Source organism: Rhinolophus sinicus, chromosome 17 (assembly GCF_057876585.1).
Source record: "Rhinolophus sinicus isolate RSI-liver-muscle chromosome 17, RSI-T2T, whole genome shotgun sequence".
In the NCBI taxonomy this organism is placed as follows: Eukaryota; Metazoa; Chordata; class Mammalia; order Chiroptera; family Rhinolophidae; genus Rhinolophus; species Rhinolophus sinicus.
In genome coordinates, this window is record NC_142517.1 from 25050981 (window position 1) to 25072472 (window position 21492).

The following is a 21492-nucleotide window of genomic DNA, read 5'->3' on the forward strand; positions in this document are numbered from 1 at the left end:
TTCAGGAATGAAAGTTGGTTTAACCTTTAGAAAAAAAAAATCAATGTAATTCAAAACATTACAAATTAAACAAGAAAATCATATAATCTCATTAGAGACAGAAAAGGTGTTTGATAAAAATCAATTATCCCTGCATGACAGACTCTCTAAGTAAACTAAGAATAGAAACTTCCTTAACTTGTTAGTTTCTACAAAAAAACCTTCAACATGCTCAATGAATTGTTGACAGCTTTCTCTTTGAGAAAAAGAACACATTATCATACCACTTCTGCTCAGCATTGTACTAGAGGTCCTAGATGATTGGAAATAAATAAAATTGTAATTATATATAGATGTGACTGTGCAGAAAAAAATCTACATATAAGTATTAGAATAAGTGGGTTTCACAACATTGATGAATACAAGGTTAATATTCAAAAACCAATGTTACTTATGAATACCAGATTCACAAGAAAATGAAAAATTTAAATGTTAGGGTAGAATCCAAAAAAACAAGTAACCAAAAAATAAAACTTTATGAAAGCTCTATAAAACCCCTACACGGAGAGCAATGAAATGCTGAGAAAGATTACATACCTAAATAAATGGGATAATGTTCTGGTTTGCTAAGACTCAATATTGTAATTAAGGCAGTGTAGCACCAGCTCAAGATAGAAATATAGACCAACAGAGTAGAACAGGACCTACAGATACTAGATCTATGGCCAAGGCTGCAGAACAAAGGAAAGTCTGATAAGTTGACCGATCAGTGTTCGGTCAACTGATCTACATATGTAAAAACTTTGGACTCCCAGTTCCCCTCCTATCCCCCAAACCCCCATACACATCAACTGCAAAGGATTATATAGCTAAGTGTGAAAAACAAAATAGTAAAATTAAAACAATATATATCTTTGTGACTCCAGGGTAGATAAAGACTGACTAAAAGATAAGAAGCAATAATAGCAAAGAAAAAGACTGAGACATTTGACTACATTAAAATTAGGAATTTGTTTATTAAAGCACTATTAAAAAGTAAAAAGGTAAAAATATAAACATGTGCAATACACAGCTGACAAAAGGTTCAGATCAAGAGTAAACAGGAAGTATATAATGATCTCCTCCAACCTAACAGAAAAACAGGCATCAATAATTTATAAAAGAGTCTATCCAAATGGGCAATTAACCATGAAAAGCTGCTCACAAATTTAATAATCACAGTAATGCAAATTAAAACCACAAAACTACTATATACCTACCAGCATGCTTAGAATTAAAGATTACCTAGGGTGGTGATGCTACAGCAATGTGAACTCTCACCTACCAGTACCAGTGGCACAGGTAGGAGTGTAAAGTGGTTCCACAACTTTGGAAAACTACTAGGTGTTACCTACCAAGTTGATTCTCTCTCTCTCTCTCTCTCTCTCTCTCTCTCTCTCACACACACACACACACACACACAAACACACACAACATACCTATGACCCAGTGAATTCACTCCTAAGCATATACCCATGAGATATACTTAAACATGTGTACCAAGAAATACCGAATATTTAAGAATATTCTTACCAGCATTATATGTAATAACCTCAAATTGTAAAGAACCAAAATGTCTTTCAGTAGTCATATAACAAAGTATGGTAAAGACATAAAAATGAACGAACTACAACTAAAAGCAATAATGCAGCTCAATCTCACAATGTTAAGTGAAAGAATCCAGAATCCTGTTCCCCCCTCCAAACCCCTACATCCAGTGAGAGGTTCATGTAAATTTCACAAATTAAGCCAAATTAAAGTAAGCTCTTTCTAGAGATGTGCACTTGTATGATAAAACCACCAAGAAAAACAAGCAAAATATTACCATCATAGTCATGATCGAGGCTATCTTTAGGCTGAGGGGCAGTGACGTGATCAGGAGAGGAGCACGTAGGCTTTTAGGATACTGGGAATGTTCTTTTTGACATAGTAATGATGACACAGTGCTCACTTTGTGATAAATCATTAACCTGGGCACCTTTGCTTTGTTCACTTATCCTGTATAGGCATGCTGTATTTCAGAATAAAAAGTTGTGGGTTTTTTTTGTGTTTTTTTAAATCTGGGCTCTAGACCTTACTGCTGGCAAGGATTTTCTGGCCGTCTCATGATTTTGTTGCTGCAAATTGCTTACACTGGCTCTTAAATTCAGTTGGGAAAGGGAAGTCATCCCACTCAGGTCTCAGAGTCAAACTGTCCTCTAGTTAGTTGTCCATCTCTACCATAAATAATAAGTTTATTCTCAGCACCACCGAGCTTTCCAGAGCTATATTCTATTAGACAAAAGTGGAGAGGACAGAGGTCACTAGTAAAACTATACTACTTACTAATACCGGGAACCTCACTAAATCTAACATATATTCCAACAAAAGTTAGATAGTATACAATGCTTTCTCATTTAAATTTATTAGAGCTATTGCGATGTTCTGATATGGGCCAAATTCTCAAACTAGTCTGCATGAATGGCTCAAATAAAACTGAAGTATGCAAAATACATTTTTGGTATCTTCTAACCCAGCACTAAGCAACAGAACTTGCAACGATGTCACAAATGTTGTTTCTGAGCTGTCCCATACGGTAGCCCTTGGTCACACGTGCCTATTGAGCACATAAAATGTGTGCGTGTGACTGAAATACTGAACTTGTAATTGAGAATTCAAATTTTAATAGTCACATGTGGCTAGTGGCTCCCGTACTGGACAGCACAGCTCTAACCTCTTTCTCTCCAGCCTGGGCACTCAACTCAGTACCTTCCTCCTCACTAGACACTAACTCAAAGCCAGTCCTGTGCCTCCTCACAGCATGGTCTTGGGCAGGGATGCCTACCAATCAAATGTAAAATACTGCAACGAGTTACTCAAAACACTGACTTCATGAAAAAGAAACTAAGGAAAAAAATCTGTAAGAATAAAATGACAGGTAGGAGAACATGATATTTTGGAGAATCGCCACCTGTTAAAAATATAAGAGTTGCCTTTATAACATGTCCATACTGTCATCAAGTTACTTAGATTTGACAAAAGCTCTAACAACATTACAGCAATCAGAAAGAGTAAATCAACCAAATTCATTTCAAGAATACAAATGAAGACAGAGACCTGTAATTCAAAGATTTCAAAATGTTATGTAATTTTAAATCAGACCTACAATGAAAAATATTGTGTAGAAAGGGCCCAGTTACATAAGAACATCACAAAGGTATCATTTTATAACTTTCTAATTCATATTTCACACACTAACCTGGAAAACCAAGTAGTGTATCAAATTTGGCACTGAGCAAAATTGCAGTAACGAGAGTAAATATAACATAATTAGCTGGCTTACATGCTCTAACACTCTATATCTAAGTTAGAATTTACAAAATCAAGTTTACCAGTTCCATCAGGTGTTTTATGGAGAGTGACACTGCTTCATTTGATGGTGGATCCATTAACCTGCTCAGAAAATGAGCAATTCCACCTAGCCTTAAAATCTGGGGAGAGACAAATATAATTAAACATGTATCATATATTGACATAACAGCTTAGTCTTCCTGTGTCACTCACTCAAATCAAGCATCAAATCTACCGTGTTTCCCTGAAATAAGACCAGGTCTTATATTAATTTTTGCTCCAAAAGATGCATTAGGGCGTATTTTCAGGGGATGTCTTATTTTTTCATGTACAGCAATCTACATTTATTCAAATACAGTCATGTCATCTTCTTCTGGAACATCGTCATAATGTACTAAATGCATCTGACTGGCTATCTTAACTGGGGCTTATTTTCGGGGAAACATAGTATACATGATTTTCAAGTACCAAAGTTAAGTTAAAATTATTAAAGGATGATATACTACTTTCTACATAGTATACATGATTTTCAAGTACCAGAATAAGTTAAAATTATATTTGTGATTCTATAAAAACATGTTTCAAGGCTGATATACTACTTTCTACCACTCACCAACTCTTACTAATGAGAATAGTTGGTTAAAATTTCAACAAACAAGTTGATTTCCAATTATTTTCAAAATAAGGATAATTATATCAAAATATATAAGATACTAAAAAAATAGTAAGTAGTTATAAAGAGGGATAACATCTTAAGATGAAGTTAACAGGGGTTAACATTTACTGAACACTTACTATGTGCCAGTAAGAATTTTATATGAGGTTAACTTAAATAACTTGCCCAATGTAACAAAACTAGCTTGTTCAGGGAGTTGGGATTCAAACACAGGCAATCTGGCTCCATGATTAAAACTTCTAAATAAACTTTTGAAGGAAGTTTAAAAACAGTTTACTAAACCCACATAGAAAACAAATGCATGGTAAAAACTAGAACCCCACCCCATTTAGTTTCTTAACCCTCGCACCTAATTTACCTTTATTTGTAAACAAAGTTCTTCCAAAGGAGTTCTCAAGATTTCTGGCAGCTGATAGTCATCCAGAAGGCTTGCTCTAAGACCGTTATACAGATGATAGCAATGACCAGGTTGGACTCTTAAAAAAAAAATGTGTCGGGGGAACATTTATCAGTGACTTTTTAGAACTCCAGAGAAAAGAGTAGGTAGACAAGGAAAGTAGGCAATATCTATTTCTTACAAGCCACATCACAACTCATTTATTTAATGATTATTTTTATTAATCATGTATTTCTTCTCCCCACCTGTTTTGAAGAGCTTTAAATCTGATATTCCCATGTCCTAGTTTTAAGAAATACAAGATTCCCTCCCCACCACCAGTAATTTGGTTCTCAGTTTCCACCTTACAGTAAAATCCAAACTACTGTGCTCAGTAACAGCAGTCTACCCAGGTGAATTTTTAAATGCCTTATGAGCATTTTATGTAATAAATCCTGACATTATGCTAGCCTGTCTATATTATTTAAAAAGCCTTTCGGTATGTGCTATATTTAGTGAGCTCTCAGAGGAATGTTAGTCATTTTTTTCTTATTGTTTGCATCTAGTGACAAGAATATTATTCTTTGGACATTAAATATAGATGTGAACAGGTGAGGGTATTCATTTTACGTATTTTCAAGCAAAATAATGTTTCTATGGGCTCGTTATGAGGGGGAGGCCCTTTTCCTATAGAAATAAAAATACATTCTAAAATTCTTAGCAATTTCTGTCACAAGTCTACAAAGACCCATCATCTGTATCATGCCTGAAGAAACAGAGAGAGCCTCCACTGAGGAGCACATAATATAGTTTGCTCTCTCCTTCAAAATAATTACCAATCTTAGGCTTTGCTAAAGGAATTTACATCTATGGATCCTACAAGGGACCATTTTCCATTTGAATTAAAACACTGTAATTCCACAGTTAACCTCCACTAGGATAGTGGGGATGAAGAGTCAGATAAACTTTAATACTTCGTTTAATTGATTTCCATAATTGTTTCATGGATCAAACCTAAGGCCTGGAGTATGTACTATTCACATATAAAAGTGTGCAAAACCCATGTACTACGGTGAATATTTTCTAAATCTGTATCCAGTAGTGTGACAGGTCTGCATGGGAAGACCCTAGTCTTGCTGGTCCCCAATCAAGTTATGCCCTAATAAATGACTGGAGGAGTACACTTCCTGGACTAAGCCATGACTTAGGCTCGACAGCATCAATTACATAATCTAATAAACTACATGGAAGTCAAGCTATACTGGGATAATCTGCAAAGATTACAGCAAGTGAGCCAGAGCTTTATAGATCTATTACAAACTTAAAATGGTCTGTCAAATTTTGTTTCAACTCTCCTTTTCTTACTTACGCCAGTATCTGAAGACTAATGGGAATCTTTTCATTCTACGTGTAAGAGGCTAAAGAAAACCTCTCTTCTACAACTCCAGATGATGATTCTACCACGCACATGCATAAGGATGTAAACACTGTGAAGTATGCATCAAAATGAACAAGAAGTACAAGTATTTGTGTTAAAGGCAGATCATTTTCCTTCCATTAACACAGCGATATTTTCATTTCTTATGTTCCACTACATCAATGGAAAAAGGTACTTTCCCTGTGTTTTCACCAGTTACTAACAGTACAGCTCCGTCCAGTACAGCAATTAGGAGCCCAGACTGTGGAAGCAGACTGCTGGATTCAATTCCTGGCTCTGCTACTTACAAAGCTGTGTGACTTTAAATGGATTATTTAATTTCCTTGTACCTTAATTTCCTTGCCTTAACAGAGAGATAATAACCTCAGAGCATTCTGATGAAGATTAAGCAAGTTAATATGATTAGGAGACGGCCTGTCATTCAGAGTATTAGTAGTTGCCATTATCATTAGTACATATGCTTTTAAGAAAAAAATATATATAGGTAATATAGCTAATAAGAATTAAAAATAAATATTAATTTTCATTAACTGGATCGAGAAATAAGAAAAATCATAAAATAGCATTCCAAAGAAACTATGATTAAAACAACTTTCCCATTTAAAAATGTGCTACAGTAAGTTTCAAAAAATATGAAAGGTAACTCTTAGTAGATAATACTTTTAAATGCCAGCAGTACATTTTACTACTACCTAAAATGTTTGTGTGTTCTAAAGGCTTCAGACAAAGGTCCCATCTTACCTTCCGGCTCGACCTTTCCTTTGTTTGGCATTAGCTTTACTAACCCACTCAGCAGACATTGTACTGATATTATTCTGTGTGTCAAAGTGTGTCTCCTTTATTTTTCCTCCATCTATCACATAAACCACGTCATCTATGGTAATGCTGTTTGGAAAATAGATATATGAAGTATTAAAAGCACATTAATCTATAACAGGCCCACAGAGAGGGATTTTAGAGCATTTTTACTGGATGAAATAGATTTTAGCAGTTCAGGATTTTCACCCCTCTCCCCACACTTAGCAGTTACGGGATCCAGCACCTCATTGCAGGCAGCCTCAGCAGCTGCAGTGGCAGCACAGTGCCAATTCTGCAGAGGACCTGCTGAGTTCTTATTTGTCCCCAGCCAGACTTCACAGCTTGTGTGATGATATTTGTACCTGGCTTTGTGGACACTCCGCCACCCCCCACCGCCCCCAGTGCCATGGTTTAATATCAGTTTCCACAGAACAATCTGTTGCAGTGATACTGGTATACCTCCAAGAGAATACATTTTAAAAGATGTACATATTTAGGTTGGTGTAAAAGTGCGGTTTTTGAAATTATTTTTAACCTTTTAAACCACAATTAGTTTTGCACCAACCTAATAAATGACTGCCAAATTACCAAGTAAGTCCATCCCCAACCAACAAAAGGCAAAGAGAACAAAACTGACATCAGCTCCCATGATTCTTTAGGAAAGGTTTGGAAAAAAAACCACTTAAAAGGCTGTTTCTGAAGAGGGCTAAAACATTAGTATAGGTTAAATAACAAAACAATAAAATAAACCTATGCTCACTACCATGACTAAATTAATTTTCAAGAAATTGCAAAGCATTTTGTAAAGAAAAAAGATTAAGGTATGTTCATCATTTATCAGGCTCAAAACTAATGTAATCACTAGGTTGATATTAAAATCTATTTTTACCTGGTCTCTGCAATGTTGGTAGCAATTACTATTTTCCGAACACCAGGAGGGGTTCTTTTAAACACCTGTAAGAATAAATAGATCAAAACTCCAAAAGTATAGTAATTTCTGATACATCATTCTTGCAATTGGAGGAATTCCTTCAGATACTGTTCTTTTTTAGTATTCTGTGTTCATTAGTTGACATATGTACACATCTAATATTTACAGATGAATTTATAAGGTATACATCATTTTCAATACTACAAAATTCCTTTTCAGTAAACCAAACCAAATCTCCCCTGATGTCAGAAACAAGATTTTAAATGAAATTTAAATTTATAGAATGTTTTTGAACAAAAACTGGACAGTATAAACATCTTAGAGTCTAATCAAACATTTAAGGGACAGAAATTTAGTTTAAGGATAAAAATTATGAATAATTACCCAAAACTATATGGTAAGGACACCAATCAACCAGGCAAATGCCCAACTCATCAGAATGGATATTAGCTGGATGTACCATTTATAGTAGCTTTTGAAATCTAACTAGATTAAAAAAAAAATCCCCTTCAAACGCTGAATCCTATAAACAATACCACCCTTGACAAAGCCACCCAAATAGATGAAAAGACATGTAGCCAAGTACCACTTGACTGTAAAGCAAAGGGAAAAAAAAAAGCATAAACTTATCCCCTATAGTATAAAAATAATAATCAATAATAGAGAAATCTTGTTTCCCAGTCGAGTCACATATTCTCTAGTAAAGGAATAAATAATTAACTATTAGGGTGTCAGAGATGGAAGTGCCTTCTCACTGGATACTCTGCCGTCCAGTCTTCGGAATCAAGGGTTCTCTGTTTCCTCTTCTTTTCCCTCAGGTATGCACTCTACATCTAATTCAGCTGACTGAGCCTTACTCAATACTATGGAACCAGCAGAAAGGATATTAAAAGGGTCTCAATAAAAAAATGTGTTGATATTTTCTTACAAAAAGAGTGGAAAAACTAAAAGGGAAGAGAAGTAGATTTTCTGATCCATCACATTCCACCAGGGCCCACAAACACTGCAGAAAATTACCTTGCCTTTGAGAATGCAGTGTTCATTCTAACTAGGGATCCCTGAATCTGACTGAGCCAAAATATTCAAAACCATACAAAATAGGCCAATCTCATACATGCTAATATACTAATTCTGTTAAATAACAATTTCAAATATCAAGGTATATAGTATGTCAGATACTTAATTTCTAGGTTGAGTTATTTTTCTTGGTATTCACATACCTCTTCTTCTTTCATTCAGGAAACCCACACAAGTTGTTGGTGAAACCAATCTTTAAACTTTTCCCTACTGTTGACAAAATTAATTTGATTTGTGGATTACCCTCTTATTCAAGTTTTTGAAAAATCATCCCCTGAAGACTCATTTGGAAAGGTACTTACTTAAAGAGTATTTTTTATATGGATTACTATTTGAAAATATGCCTTAAAAATAAAAACATAGTAATAAAATGAAACACACAAGTATCAGTCCTGTAAGCTTGCCTCAGTTTAAAAGACAGAGTGAATAAATTTAACAACATACCTGTGTCTGGTTAACTGTAGGCATCAGTGAATGTAAAGGTATAATAATAAATTTGTCTGAAAATTAAAAGGAAAATTAAACTTTAAGATAGTTGCAGAAAAGCTCCATCAGACATATATGGAATAATGAGTTCAGAGGCTAAGCCACATAATTCTTAATTTATATTCTTACATATAGTCAGACCAACTTTATTCTTATGTTCTTGTTTTCTGAGTGCTCTAATAAGTTACTGTCAAGATTTTATTATTATTTTATTATTAGATTAGCATATTTCCCAAATTCTTAGAATGCTTAAAAGTTGGAGGCAATGTTTTCAAATACTAGAAAAGCATCAACTCCATTTCCACTCCTTAATAGAAGATCAAAGAATTTTACTTAAAATGGATCTAAGTTTGTACTTTGGATGGTCCTCACTATTTTAATGCACTGGTTAAATGTAATACATTCCAAAAGTGACCCTCATTTTTAAACATTAATTTTGTTAGAAATCTAAATTACATTTATGTTTTAAGTTTCAAAATGAAATAGCTCAAACTCATTCATGATTATTAGCTAATAGAAAGTTTGATGTGGCACAGTATGGAATGGAGGGTGAGTGTTAAAGCAGCAATGGTAAATTTCACAGTTAGCTGTGGTTACAAAAACTGCAAACTGATTTCAATCTCTAGCAACTGTGCCCAAATGATTCAAGGTAGCTCTATATTCCCAGAGGAGAACTGTTGTTATTCAAAGGAGATCTTCCCATAGACTCTCTATGATCCTTCTGAACTTAAAAAGTAGTGAAATGCTGTCAAGCAATTGGTATTGCTAGAAAAGAATGCTCTGAATTACTTGTCTCTGTTACACAGTATGAAATACATCAACTCAATCAAAACTCAAGCCAAAAAACTAAAATTGAATCAAGCCTTCAGATATAATTTCCAGTTTATAGGAAATACATGTAAGAGAGGATCAAATGAAACGACACCATAAAAATTCAGAGAAATCCAGAAAATTCCATAAGTCATTACCATGGGGGAAAGTAAGGAAAAGATGGGAATAATATTCTACAGCTAGAGTCAAAGATTTACCTGGTTTAACTTTTTCAATATTTTAAACAACTTAGCTGTGAAAGGCATTTGGGGGAAAAAATGGGGAAACATGATTATAGACTGAACTAGTAGATGATGTTAAAAGATTAGCCATGATAATGGCATTGTGGTTATATAAGGAATTGTCTTTATTTTTAGAAAAGCATGATTATACATTTAGAGATAAATGTGACAGCTACAATTTACTTTAAAAAGGAAAAAAAATAGACACCAAAAATAATTCTTGCACTAAAGTAACTGCTTTATGGTAGTCATATGATTTCTCTAGTTTTCTGTAAGTTTAAAATGTTTCATTACAAAGTTGAAAAAATGAGCAGTCAGGGATAATAAAAGTAAAAATTCTGTTGAAGACAATGCAATTGGGATAAAAATAGTTTATAATGCTGATATTACACAACCAAAGTAATCAACAGGAACAAAGTCTACGCTCTTATGCGATAAGAATGTTGATAAGCATTTGATAAATTGTGTTTCAAGATTTACTTTTCAGTCAGCATATAGAGTTCAATCAATTTTCCCCGTTCTACTGTATAACTGGTTATTAAGGCTAAATTTTAAAATATAATTTATTTGAGAAGAAAAGACCCTTGTTAAATTTTTGAACGACTTGCTTTAGAAGAAATTCAGCTGTTGGTAAAAGTATAAACACCTACATTCTTGAAAATAATTAAATTATTATAAAAAGTTAATGAAGTCAATTATAATAATCTAGAATATCACTCCCTTTCCCCACTCCTCCAGAAATGATATTACATTTTGGTATATATCTTCCCCCGATTTTTTTCATAAATATATATACACAATCACATTTTTTAAAACTAAAAGTAGACCATAAGTAGTGTTTATGATGGGAGAAAAAGAGGCCAAAGTTGGAAAGTTCAGCCGAAAAAAAACAAAACATTTCAGTTGTTTAAAAAAATAATTCAGTGTAGAGTTTAATGATGACTGTTCTTTTTCTATAGAGAAAGGTTATTGTTTAAAAGAAAAGGCAGTATTTCATGATAGACAGGTCATGGTAAACAGATAAAAATACTTTTCCAACTTAAAAAGAGTAAATGATTTTAATTATAGAGAGTGCTTTGAGGGCACTACCATAATAGGACTTAACAAAGAATAAAAAATACACCTTTGACTATTTTAGCCAATACAATTAGATCAAAATATTTTTTAGTTTTATAAAATTAAAATTTGTCAAAAGTACTTCCACAGACTAAAGTCAGAATTATATTCAGAATTATAAAACACTAAATAGAATTTACTTTGCATTTGATTGACTTGAAGTTAAAAATGACATCTGAAAATGCTTTAAGTGAATTTTATAGAGGAAAAAATGTCCCCATGCATTTCTCTAAGACAGAAGAGGTTATGTCTCTCAAAACATGCTGTTTAATAATCAGAATCACCTCAGGAATTCTTAAAACTTCAGATGTTCAGGTCACATTCTTAGATTTGGGGTGAGGATGCGTCAGGTATCTGAATTTTAAAGAAGCGCCAAGGGTAACTTGTATAACCATAGCTGAGAATCACTGGGCTAAGGGATACTTTCAAACTTCTTTTCTGCCCAACTAAATGTAGCAGTGAGTGAAAAAAACAAAAAACCTCACATGCCAACATCTTAACTCTAAAGGCTCAAGTTTATTAGGCAAATGTAGGAAAAGAAGGAAAATATTCTCACCGTAATATTAAATAAAGAACTTCACTACATACCCACCATCTTCATCTATGACCTGGAACTTCAGGTTAAAAAAATTCCAGCTTTTGAAATAAACCCAACCTGGGCTAAGGCCACCAAGTTCTTATACTGAGGTGGCCTTAGAAGCAACATTTCTGCAAATAAAAGATAAAAACCAGGCTACAGGATTCAAGTACCACTCTTGGAACTGGAATAAAATAAATTTCTATAATACCTGATTTAAACATCACTTGTGACATCAAGAGATCATGCAAAGTGCTGATATTGTCCCAGCCTGGTAGAAAGACCAATATTGCACCATCCTGTATGGAGGGGAAATAATCATTACAAAGGATCACATAACAAAATACACAGAGAGTAAAAATCTGTGCACGCTTAAGTCTTCATTAAAATTATACTAGCTCAGGATTAATTCTGGTTACTGATTATAACTAAAGAGTCATAAACTTGTTTTCTAAAAATAGGATTTATAAACCAGATTTCATTTATTCAGTCTTTGCTTCAAATAGGTTAAATGGCTAAATCTTTTGGTATTTTGAGATTTATTCCTGGTGTTAAAAGCAATTTCTTCCATAGTCTATTTTTTTAAAAAAGCATTTAAGAATTTTTTTTTCTTTTTCATGGCCTTGATAAATAAAATTAAAATTATGCTACTTGAAGAAAACAAAACTAACCTCTTCTTCCAAAACAATGTATCGAATAAGGGCAGCAATCAAATTCAGATCAACTTTATCATCATCCATCATTTCCACAACATCTACAGTACTTGCAGAATACCTATCAAAGTAGACAATCATGAAATACTGGGTAACATTTCCTAAGGTTTAACTTCCTATAAATTCTAAAAATTAACTCAACCTGCAAATGGGGGAATTACTGGGATAATAATAGTGTTTACAAGTCAAGTCAGCATAGTATTTAGCTGAAATATGAGACTTGTGATGGTCTCCTTACATATGCACAAATTCAAGAAGACAATCCCTGCTTTTTGTTTTAGTCATTTAGTCACTGTGTTCTTACTTTCAAACAAAATATAACTTACCTTTTCCGCAGGTCCCTTATATAATCTGGCCAGCGTTCTTTATAGACTGCTTCTTTTTCTTCTTTTTCTTGTCTATTTACATGCCCTTGCATGAAACCTCTCTTAAACTGGGATCTGTGTTCTTTTTGTTCTGGAACATATCTATAATAAAAACATTCTTAAATAGCTTCACTTTTTTGAAACTCTGGTTTTAGCTAATATCTACAACTTTTTACATTTACAATTTTGAAAAAGATTTTAAAAGAACATTTTCACTATAATTTCTAGTGAACACTAATTAAATATAATTTGCAAGTATTCATTAACATAAAATCTGACATTTTGTATAAAAATCACTCTTCCCTGTAGAAGTATATACATCTCTAGATCATCTTCAGCAATCAAAATGAAAAATAAACACTAGAATAACTTTCACCTTCAATTTTAAGTTTGCTCTAAAAAAAAGTTAGCATTAAGTCCAAAATAATAGTTATGATTGCCTAGCAGAAGACTCAGATTTTACATATAGGTTTCCAAACCCGAGTACACACAAGAATCCCCTAGTTTGTATAATATAGATTCCTAAATCCTACACCTTGTGATTTGGATTCAAGTCTGGTTGGGGACTGCAAATCCAGGAATTTTAATTAGTGTTCCAGGAGATTCAGATAGTGTATCTATAGATCCACAGACTCAGGCTTGAGACCTGTTAATTCTGCTCAGGCCCACAGACAGCTAATGGCAGAGCCAGGATCAGCATTCAGATCTCATGTCTGTCCAACGCTATGCTATGACTCCACCATGCTGCACTAACTGCTATAAGCAGGGCACATCTCCGCAAGAATGTCACCTACTATAAATAGGTTCTGAGAAGCATGGCAGTGGAGAGAGACAAAGAAAAATGAACCTGAACTTTAACCCCCAAACCCCTCAGAGTTCACCTAGGGACAGCATCTAGATGGAACAGGGCGTATGGAGCATGGGCTTTGTGATTCAGAATATGGGAATGATGTCCTTCCTTTGCCATTGACTAGCTATGTGAATCTCTGGCCTTTAGTTTTCTTGAGAGCTTAGTACCCTTGTAACAGTATTGGCATAAGACTAAAAACAAAAAAAAGTGAGTAAAAGCACAGTGCCTGATATACAGCAGACATACAGCAGACACCCAAAAGAAGTGTTAATCCCCTTCCCTATTCAGTACCTGTGACCCAGGAATCCCCTAACGTCTTCGATACATATAGAGTCACCAACGTGAGGTAGGACAACCTGAGACAGAGATTAGTCCTAGTCAGCAGGATGGACCCAGTTGTCTCCGCTTCCAACAATTCCAACACCAGAAGAAACCTTCGACCCCATGCCCAAGGGCCCAATCACAACCCTCCGTATCATCTCACCCTACTGTCTTCCCTACTTTCCTGTAGTGCAGCTCTTCTGAGAAGGGGATAGCTGGGGGTTTCTGCAGAAAACTTCTATCCAAGGACCACCCTCCTTCAACTCCCCTCTTAGGGCCAGTTACCAATTGACGAGTGAATCGATACAATCCTTTTGCTTCAAGAGACCCTTTAGCTACAGTTCCTTGAACATAAGGTGTCTTCTATTGAGCTTAAGAAAGCAATTCATCTTTATGTAATTTTACATTACTGATCTCTGAAAGTTTGTTTTCATTATTGTCAAGCTGTTGATTATTATTCTCTTAGAAAACAACTGGTAAATGTGCTGTGGTGGGAAGTGGGACACATGCTGGAAAGTGGAATTGCGGGAGGGCATAAAAATTTATGGGCACTGATAAAACCAGAACATTCTATCTACCTCACTTTTAGTACGTCCTATCCTCTCTGACATACACACTTCCTTCTGTCTTACTCTGAATTTCACTGCTTTCCTGACTTGCCCAGCCTATCCCTGCTATATAATCTCATCCTTAACAAACTACTTCCCCAGAACAGGTCAGTCATACTTTATATTAATAGCATACACATTATCTCTGTCTAGATATATAAGCTGTGAGGGTATGCACCAAGTCTTTCCTTGTTTTAGGCTCAGATCCTACCACACAGTGCAAGGCATACCTTAAAAAATATGTTAAATAAATGTCTACTAAAAATTCAGCTGACTTCTCTCCATGTAAAATACGTAGTAGGATCTTTCTTCTCACCTTCCTACTATCATTTCTTCATTTTCTCATTTAACAAGCTGTAGAATCTTGAAAAATCTCCTCACAAGTGTTTTACATCGGCCCATATACTTATTCAGATGTTTATTATAGGCCAAGCACTGTGCTATGCATTAGTTACAAAGATGAACAGGACAAATCCTTGACCTTGAAAAATGTAAAACCTAGTACAAAAGGCAAATATAAAGAGATATGTTACGTGGCAATAAGGTAAGTGTTATGATAAGGTAAGGATCATGATAAAAGTGCAATGGGAGTCTGGATGAGAAAGCAACTCATTCTGTGGGAGGTATCAGAGAAGCCTTAACAGGCAATCAACCTGGGATTTGTTTTTACATAATCAACAGCTTACAGATGAAATGATGGAAAGGAGACAAACGTATGTCTAAAAGGTGGAAATAACATGTATCAAAGCACCAAGTTGTGAATAAAAGCATATGCTGGCAGAGCAGAGAATGGTGCACTTAGGATGCGTGAGGCTAGAACAGGATGGGGTCAGACTATGACGAGCCTTGAGAGAACTTGTTATGGAATTGGAACCTGCTCCTATGGGGCTGCGCTTTCCCAGCGCTGTACTCATCAAAATACCAATGTTGTACAACCCTTTGAAGAAGGCTGCTAGTAGCTACGGTTAATGGCCAGAGTTTTGTGGGGATCAGTGACTTACTTGGGCATACCAGTGAGGTGCTCTGCTATACACTGTGATCAATCAATAAAGGTTCTTAAACAGAAAACTCTAAGCAGTCTTGCCTAGGGGGAGAAAGCTCACATGACCAGATTTTTTAGGAAAATACATGGCAGCAGTTGCAAGAGTGAAGACCATAGTGCCAAAAGAGGAACTATTATATTAGCAGCGGAGACGTTATATGGCCCTTCAGTAGAAGAAATAAAAATAAGAAGACATGTTCAAGGCGAAAGCTCTCAGGGTTTGCCTTACAGGGGCGAGGAGTACAGAAAGACTTACTAAATATGTAACCCTTTAACTTATCCTAGGATATAACTTCTTGATAAATATTAATAGTTTCTAAATTTATAGCTTAGACGACTGGGTGGAGACTATCAGTAAGCACGATAAAGCATACTGAACAAAACACATTGTTTTAATTTTTGGTGGAAGCATGGTGGGAATGGAATGTAAGATAATGATTTCTGGTTTTAAAAATGTGAGGTTCTAGGTATCCAGTATCTATGGTACTGGAATGCTTCTGAGTATAGAGTTATATAACAAGTTTACATTTCAGAAGAGCTCCAGTTTTGAGGCTATAGTGCAGAGAACTATGACAATATAGAAGTATGGTCATGGAAACAGGATTGCACAGTGAAATCACATCAGACTGAGAAAAGGCTAATTGAGAACCCGTGGGGAAAATCATTTTTAAAGGGTGGGGAATGGAAGTGCGCGGAGAATAAAAACCAGGTATGAGGACCAGAAGTGGGATTTAAGCACTGAAGACAGAGGTTCCCAAGCTTTGCTGCCTACCCAGGGACCTATTTTGTTTGACATCCAACATTATTTTATATTAGTTTCAGGGGTACAGCACAATGGTCAAACACTGACATAATTAAGGAAGTGACCCCCTAATCAGTCCAGTACGCACCTTGCACTATTTATAGTTATTACAATATTGACGATATTCCCTATGTTGTACTTTACATCCCGGTAACTACCAATTTGTACTTCTTAATTCTTTCACGTTTTTCACCCAGCCCCCTACCCTCACCCTAATGGCAACCATCAGTTTGTTCTCTGTATGCCCAGGGATGTTTAAAAAATACTGAGGCCTGGATAGCAGCCCAGACTCTGTAATGTAATTCAAGTAGGGAGTGCGAATGCGGCATCTAAATTTTAACATGCTCTAAGCCATTTTAATTTGCAACCAAGTTTGGGGATCCCTGATTTAAGGAAAAACAATGTTTTAGAAGGGAGTTGTTAAGGGTGAGTTTCTGAAACTAAAGTTTGCAGGAAAGGTGACATATTAGTACTTTTTTAACCTATTTTTTCCCAATATTTACTCACCTTATTTTTTCAATTATATCTTCCAAAAGATACTCCACAACCGGAAAAGTAAAACCAGGTATGTGTATCACTGGACAGTTACCTATCATGGTAGACACAATATAAGTCTATACCCAAATGTTCAAAATAAAAATAAACATTATAGACAGGACAAGTCCATTACTTTTTTTAACTTCAGAAAATGGTCTTGAACTTTTACAGTTCTACCTTATTTTTTCCATATCTAGTTCAATAAAAGCAGCGATCTAATCTTGACTCAGTATCTTCATTGCTACTAAACTGCACACACATTTCACAGTTCTACAAAGTAACCCAGAATACCAAAGAATAGAGACTTTTAATTTGGACTCAAAACCGTTAAAAGTTATTTTCTGTTCATCATTAGCCAAGATGGGGCAGTGCAGATTTTATTGAAATCTACATAAGAAGCATTCTTTTTGTGGCACCCAGCATCAGGAAAAGCAAGATAGTTAAAACAATACCTAACCAAATATTAAATTGTTACTATTTTAGAATCACTAGTTAGAAAAAACATTTCTTAGTACTGTTTTTTAAAATGTTATTTTATACCAAACAAAACAAACAGTACACACTGTTAACAAAGGTCAACACTGCAGCAGAGGTCAAATTATCTGAGGTGGATCACAGATTTGCCTCTGACTTGCGTAAGTTTGAGTAAATCACTCAAATTTAGTTCTGGATACCTCATCAGAAAACGAGATATGATACACTCAACCAATCTCACAAGGCTTTAAGCGTCAACTAGGCTAAATACAAGAACATACATTAAATTCGGCTGACATGTATTAAACATGTATTAAATACAGTACCATGTATTAAATACAGCTCTATTCCATTTTAACTCTCTCATTTCCCCCTTCCTTCCCCAATAAGCAGGAGACAGTGAAGCATAATTTTAAAAGGTACTTTGCAACTAGTCAAATTTAGTTTCAAATCCCCTCGCCCTCTGTTAATTATGCAACCTTGGGTTAGCTACTTAACTGCTCTGAGGCTGTTTTCGCATCTGTAAAAATGAAACAATAGCACTTGCCTGACAAGGTGGTATGAGAATTAATAAACACAAAGTGCCAAACATACTACCTGGCACATTGAAGGTATTCCGTAACTTGTCGCTAGTATTACTGTTATTAGCCAACTGCTACCCTAACCTGTAATAGATAATACATAAAAGCCACGGAAGAATCACACACACACACACAAAAATAAATAAAAAAAATTATAAAATTATTCAAATCTGTGGCTTGACTTCATTGATGCCACCTTAATTATCTGGTGGCAGCACCAAAAAGTTACGTCTTCACTACAAGAACAGAGATGATGCCATTATTTAAATAAAAAATAGCCCCAATTCTCTAATCTATGAGACTAGGAAAATGTTAAAATAAATGAATTGCTAAACACTTATTTTGACTACTCGATGCTTAGCACCTGTGTTAGATTTTTGAAAAATTAACTCTGAATCTAATGGCTTTGTGGTAACTTTCTACAGTAACAATCATAAATTTTACTCACCAAAATATTCTGAAAATTTCTCAGCATTCAATGTTGCACTCATCAATACTACCTTCAGGTCATGTCGAAAATTGAGAAGATCTTTAATAACAGTCATTAAAACATCTGACTGTAGATTTCTCTCATGGATTTCATCAAGCACGATATGACTAACACTGGACAAATGCCTAAAGCAGAAGTGTGGTGAAGTATGTAACTCAGTATGAAATTTGAAAAAGGAATACTTTTACGTCAACCATCAATATCATCCAATTTAATCATTAGATTTTTAAAAAATAACTAAATGTCCTGAACTGAAACATACTCACGGGTCTGACTGGAGCCACTGAAGGATGATTCCCGTGGTACAATATAAGATAGAACCCTGTTTCCTTGGCAACCGACTGGAAACGAAAGACAAGAGTTAATAATTCTTAGTTTCTTTACTAGTAAATTACTAAGTACCTTTCTAACAAAACGTTAGAAAATCTTCAATTTAATGAATACCTTCATACTTAATTTTTTAGTTATAGGAATGCCTACCACAACAGGGTAATGAGAAATACTACGTTCAAATTCATCATACATTATTTTTGTTGTCATGCTACAATGTTAATAATTTTTTTTTAAAGGCATAACCACTAACATTCAGAAAAGGACACATTACTTAGAGGCCTAAACTTCCGTTCAGTGATTGGAAAGTCAGTTGATTTAAAAAGGTAAATGGAAACTTTGTTTCCAGAAAAGTACTAAAGAAATACAGTGGAGTGGGATCAGAGGGTTAAAGATACCAAAATCAATAGTCAGGGGCTGGGTGGTGGTGGTATAGGAAACTGACAGGTGATGGTCTTCTAATGTACGTCCAGGAAATAAGTTAGTTCTCTAATCATTCCATAACATAAAAGACATTAAAATAGCAATCCAATCTGAATTTGGGTTAAAAAAATGACTCTGTGGGTGCAAGCCTCCTATGCTTCAGTTACTTTAAATGTTAACTTTAACTGTAATAATCAGCATAAAAATGGGGACAATTTCCAGCTTTACATTTTCACTAAAATCTCTCAGTAAACAAGGCATGAACATTCTTTACCTCTGGAGACGAATTTGGTATCCAGTACTGTTACCATTGCCACAAGATTCTGCCCTTTCTGCAGCCACTCTCTCTGCAACCTTTAATTAAAATAAACGACAGTTACAAAGAAAACAGAATTCCCTTCAGTACAAATATCCTGAACATCCATGGATCTTTGGGATTGCTGAAAAACTGTTCATTACGTTCTCATGAGTTAAAAAAAGATATTAAATTCTGACGTATCTAACATTGTGTGCCCCTTAAGAGCTGCAGACCACTTGTTTCTTATGCTTACTTTTCATTTTCTCTTATAAAGCCCTCCAAGGCAAAATTCAGTCTCATCATTATTTTCAAAGTGCCTTTTCTATATAGCATCCTTGCATTATTTTCTCCCTCTTTTTGTCTTTTCTAAGAGTTGGAAATCATGGTCTAAACTTGTAATTCAAGGGTAAATACCGTGTTTACCCAAAAATAAGACCCAGCCAAACAATCAGCTCTAATGCGTCTTTTGGAACAAAAATTATTATAAGACCCAGGTTTATTTTACTGTAAGACTGGGTATAATATAATATAATGTAATATAATATAATATAATATATGTAATACTGGGTCTTATATTAATTTTTGCTCCAAAAGATGCATTAGAGCTGATTGTCCAGCTTGGTCTTATTTTCGGGGGCATGGCACATGTTGCTTTTTAAAATTTTTTTGTTTCTTTTTGTTAGAGACTGATGTTTCTTAACTTCTAGTTCTTGTGCTCTGAAAGTTATGGCTGCCAAAGATAAACTCTGGATAGACGAAATGTTATTATAATCGGTGGAACTAAAAGTAACCACCAGTCTTTTTGTGACCAAATAGTGATAAATGAGGCTAGAAACAAAAAAATGACATGACCAATTTTAAAGAAATACTACTTCAGAAGTAAAATTTCCCAATCAGCATATCCCGTATACACTGACTTAGGCCATTATTTCACTTTTTACTACTTTAAATTTAAACTACTAATTCAAAAACAACAGGTCTTGGGAAAATAAGTGAAAAAAATGCTACTAGCAAGACTACCCAAAGGAAAATGGAAAATAAAGTGGGGAATTTTAAAGTGAGAGATAACTTACTGAAATGGCACTGATTCTTCTTGGCTGAGTACAAACTATCCTGCATGCAGATCCTTTTCCTCTTTTGATGTAGTCATCCAAAATGAACTGAGTAACTTGAGTGGTTTTTCCACAACCAGTTTCACCACTTACTACTATCACCTGATGATTATTGATCATATTTACCAATTCCTATTTCAAAAGGAAAAATAAGTGAAGGACATTACATGTCGACTAAGTCTGAAAAGATGGTTATCAAAATTCTACCAACCTAAAGGTAGCTGCTTCTAATAAACATTAATACTGTTTAAATGTTGTTACACATAATGCTGGCAGTTTGGCTATCTGGATCTATCAGGTTTCGAGAGCTAAAAAAACACCAAATGATTAAAAGAACAGAGCTAAAGCACTGTTAAAGAAAACACACTGGTAAGAACAAAAAGAGACAGTTCACAAGTTCCATGCATAAGAATTAACATTAACTAAAAAGAATGTTGACATGTGGAGCTATTGAGTACAAGGCAAATCCTGATATCTAAACAACTACTGAGGACATTAGGGATTTATATCATAATTCATAAAAATAGCTGTCTGCAACACAAGTTTTATATACTATTTTAAAGAATAAGAGCATAATTTACTTTAAGATCATTTGTTTTCAAATAATTAAAATAAAAGCAAGTTTTAAATACCTAAGTTACCAAAATAACTTACATCTGAAAATTCTATTT

General features: G+C 34.6%; 1 protein-coding gene across 1 annotated transcript in view; it reads right to left on the bottom strand.

Annotated features, from left to right (window-relative positions):
- The window catches only part of DHX36 (DEAH-box helicase 36), a 41580-nt gene that overhangs the window by 10405 nt on the left and 9683 nt on the right, over positions 1–21492 (bottom strand). The window contains exons 5-17 of the mRNA XM_019731989.3: positions 20783–20953; positions 19686–19765; positions 18925–18999; positions 18617–18783; positions 17084–17165; positions 12915–13055; positions 12547–12649; positions 12087–12174; positions 9089–9144; positions 7526–7590; positions 6580–6723; positions 4383–4500; positions 3390–3488 (exon numbers count right to left, since the gene is read on the bottom strand). Coding sequence (XP_019587548.2) covers positions 3390–3488; positions 4383–4500; positions 6580–6723; positions 7526–7590; positions 9089–9144; positions 12087–12174; positions 12547–12649; positions 12915–13055; positions 17084–17165; positions 18617–18783; positions 18925–18999; positions 19686–19765; positions 20783–20953 — 1389 coding nt within the window. The remainder of the gene's footprint in view (positions 1–3389; positions 3489–4382; positions 4501–6579; positions 6724–7525; positions 7591–9088; positions 9145–12086; positions 12175–12546; positions 12650–12914; positions 13056–17083; positions 17166–18616; positions 18784–18924; positions 19000–19685; positions 19766–20782; positions 20954–21492) is intronic.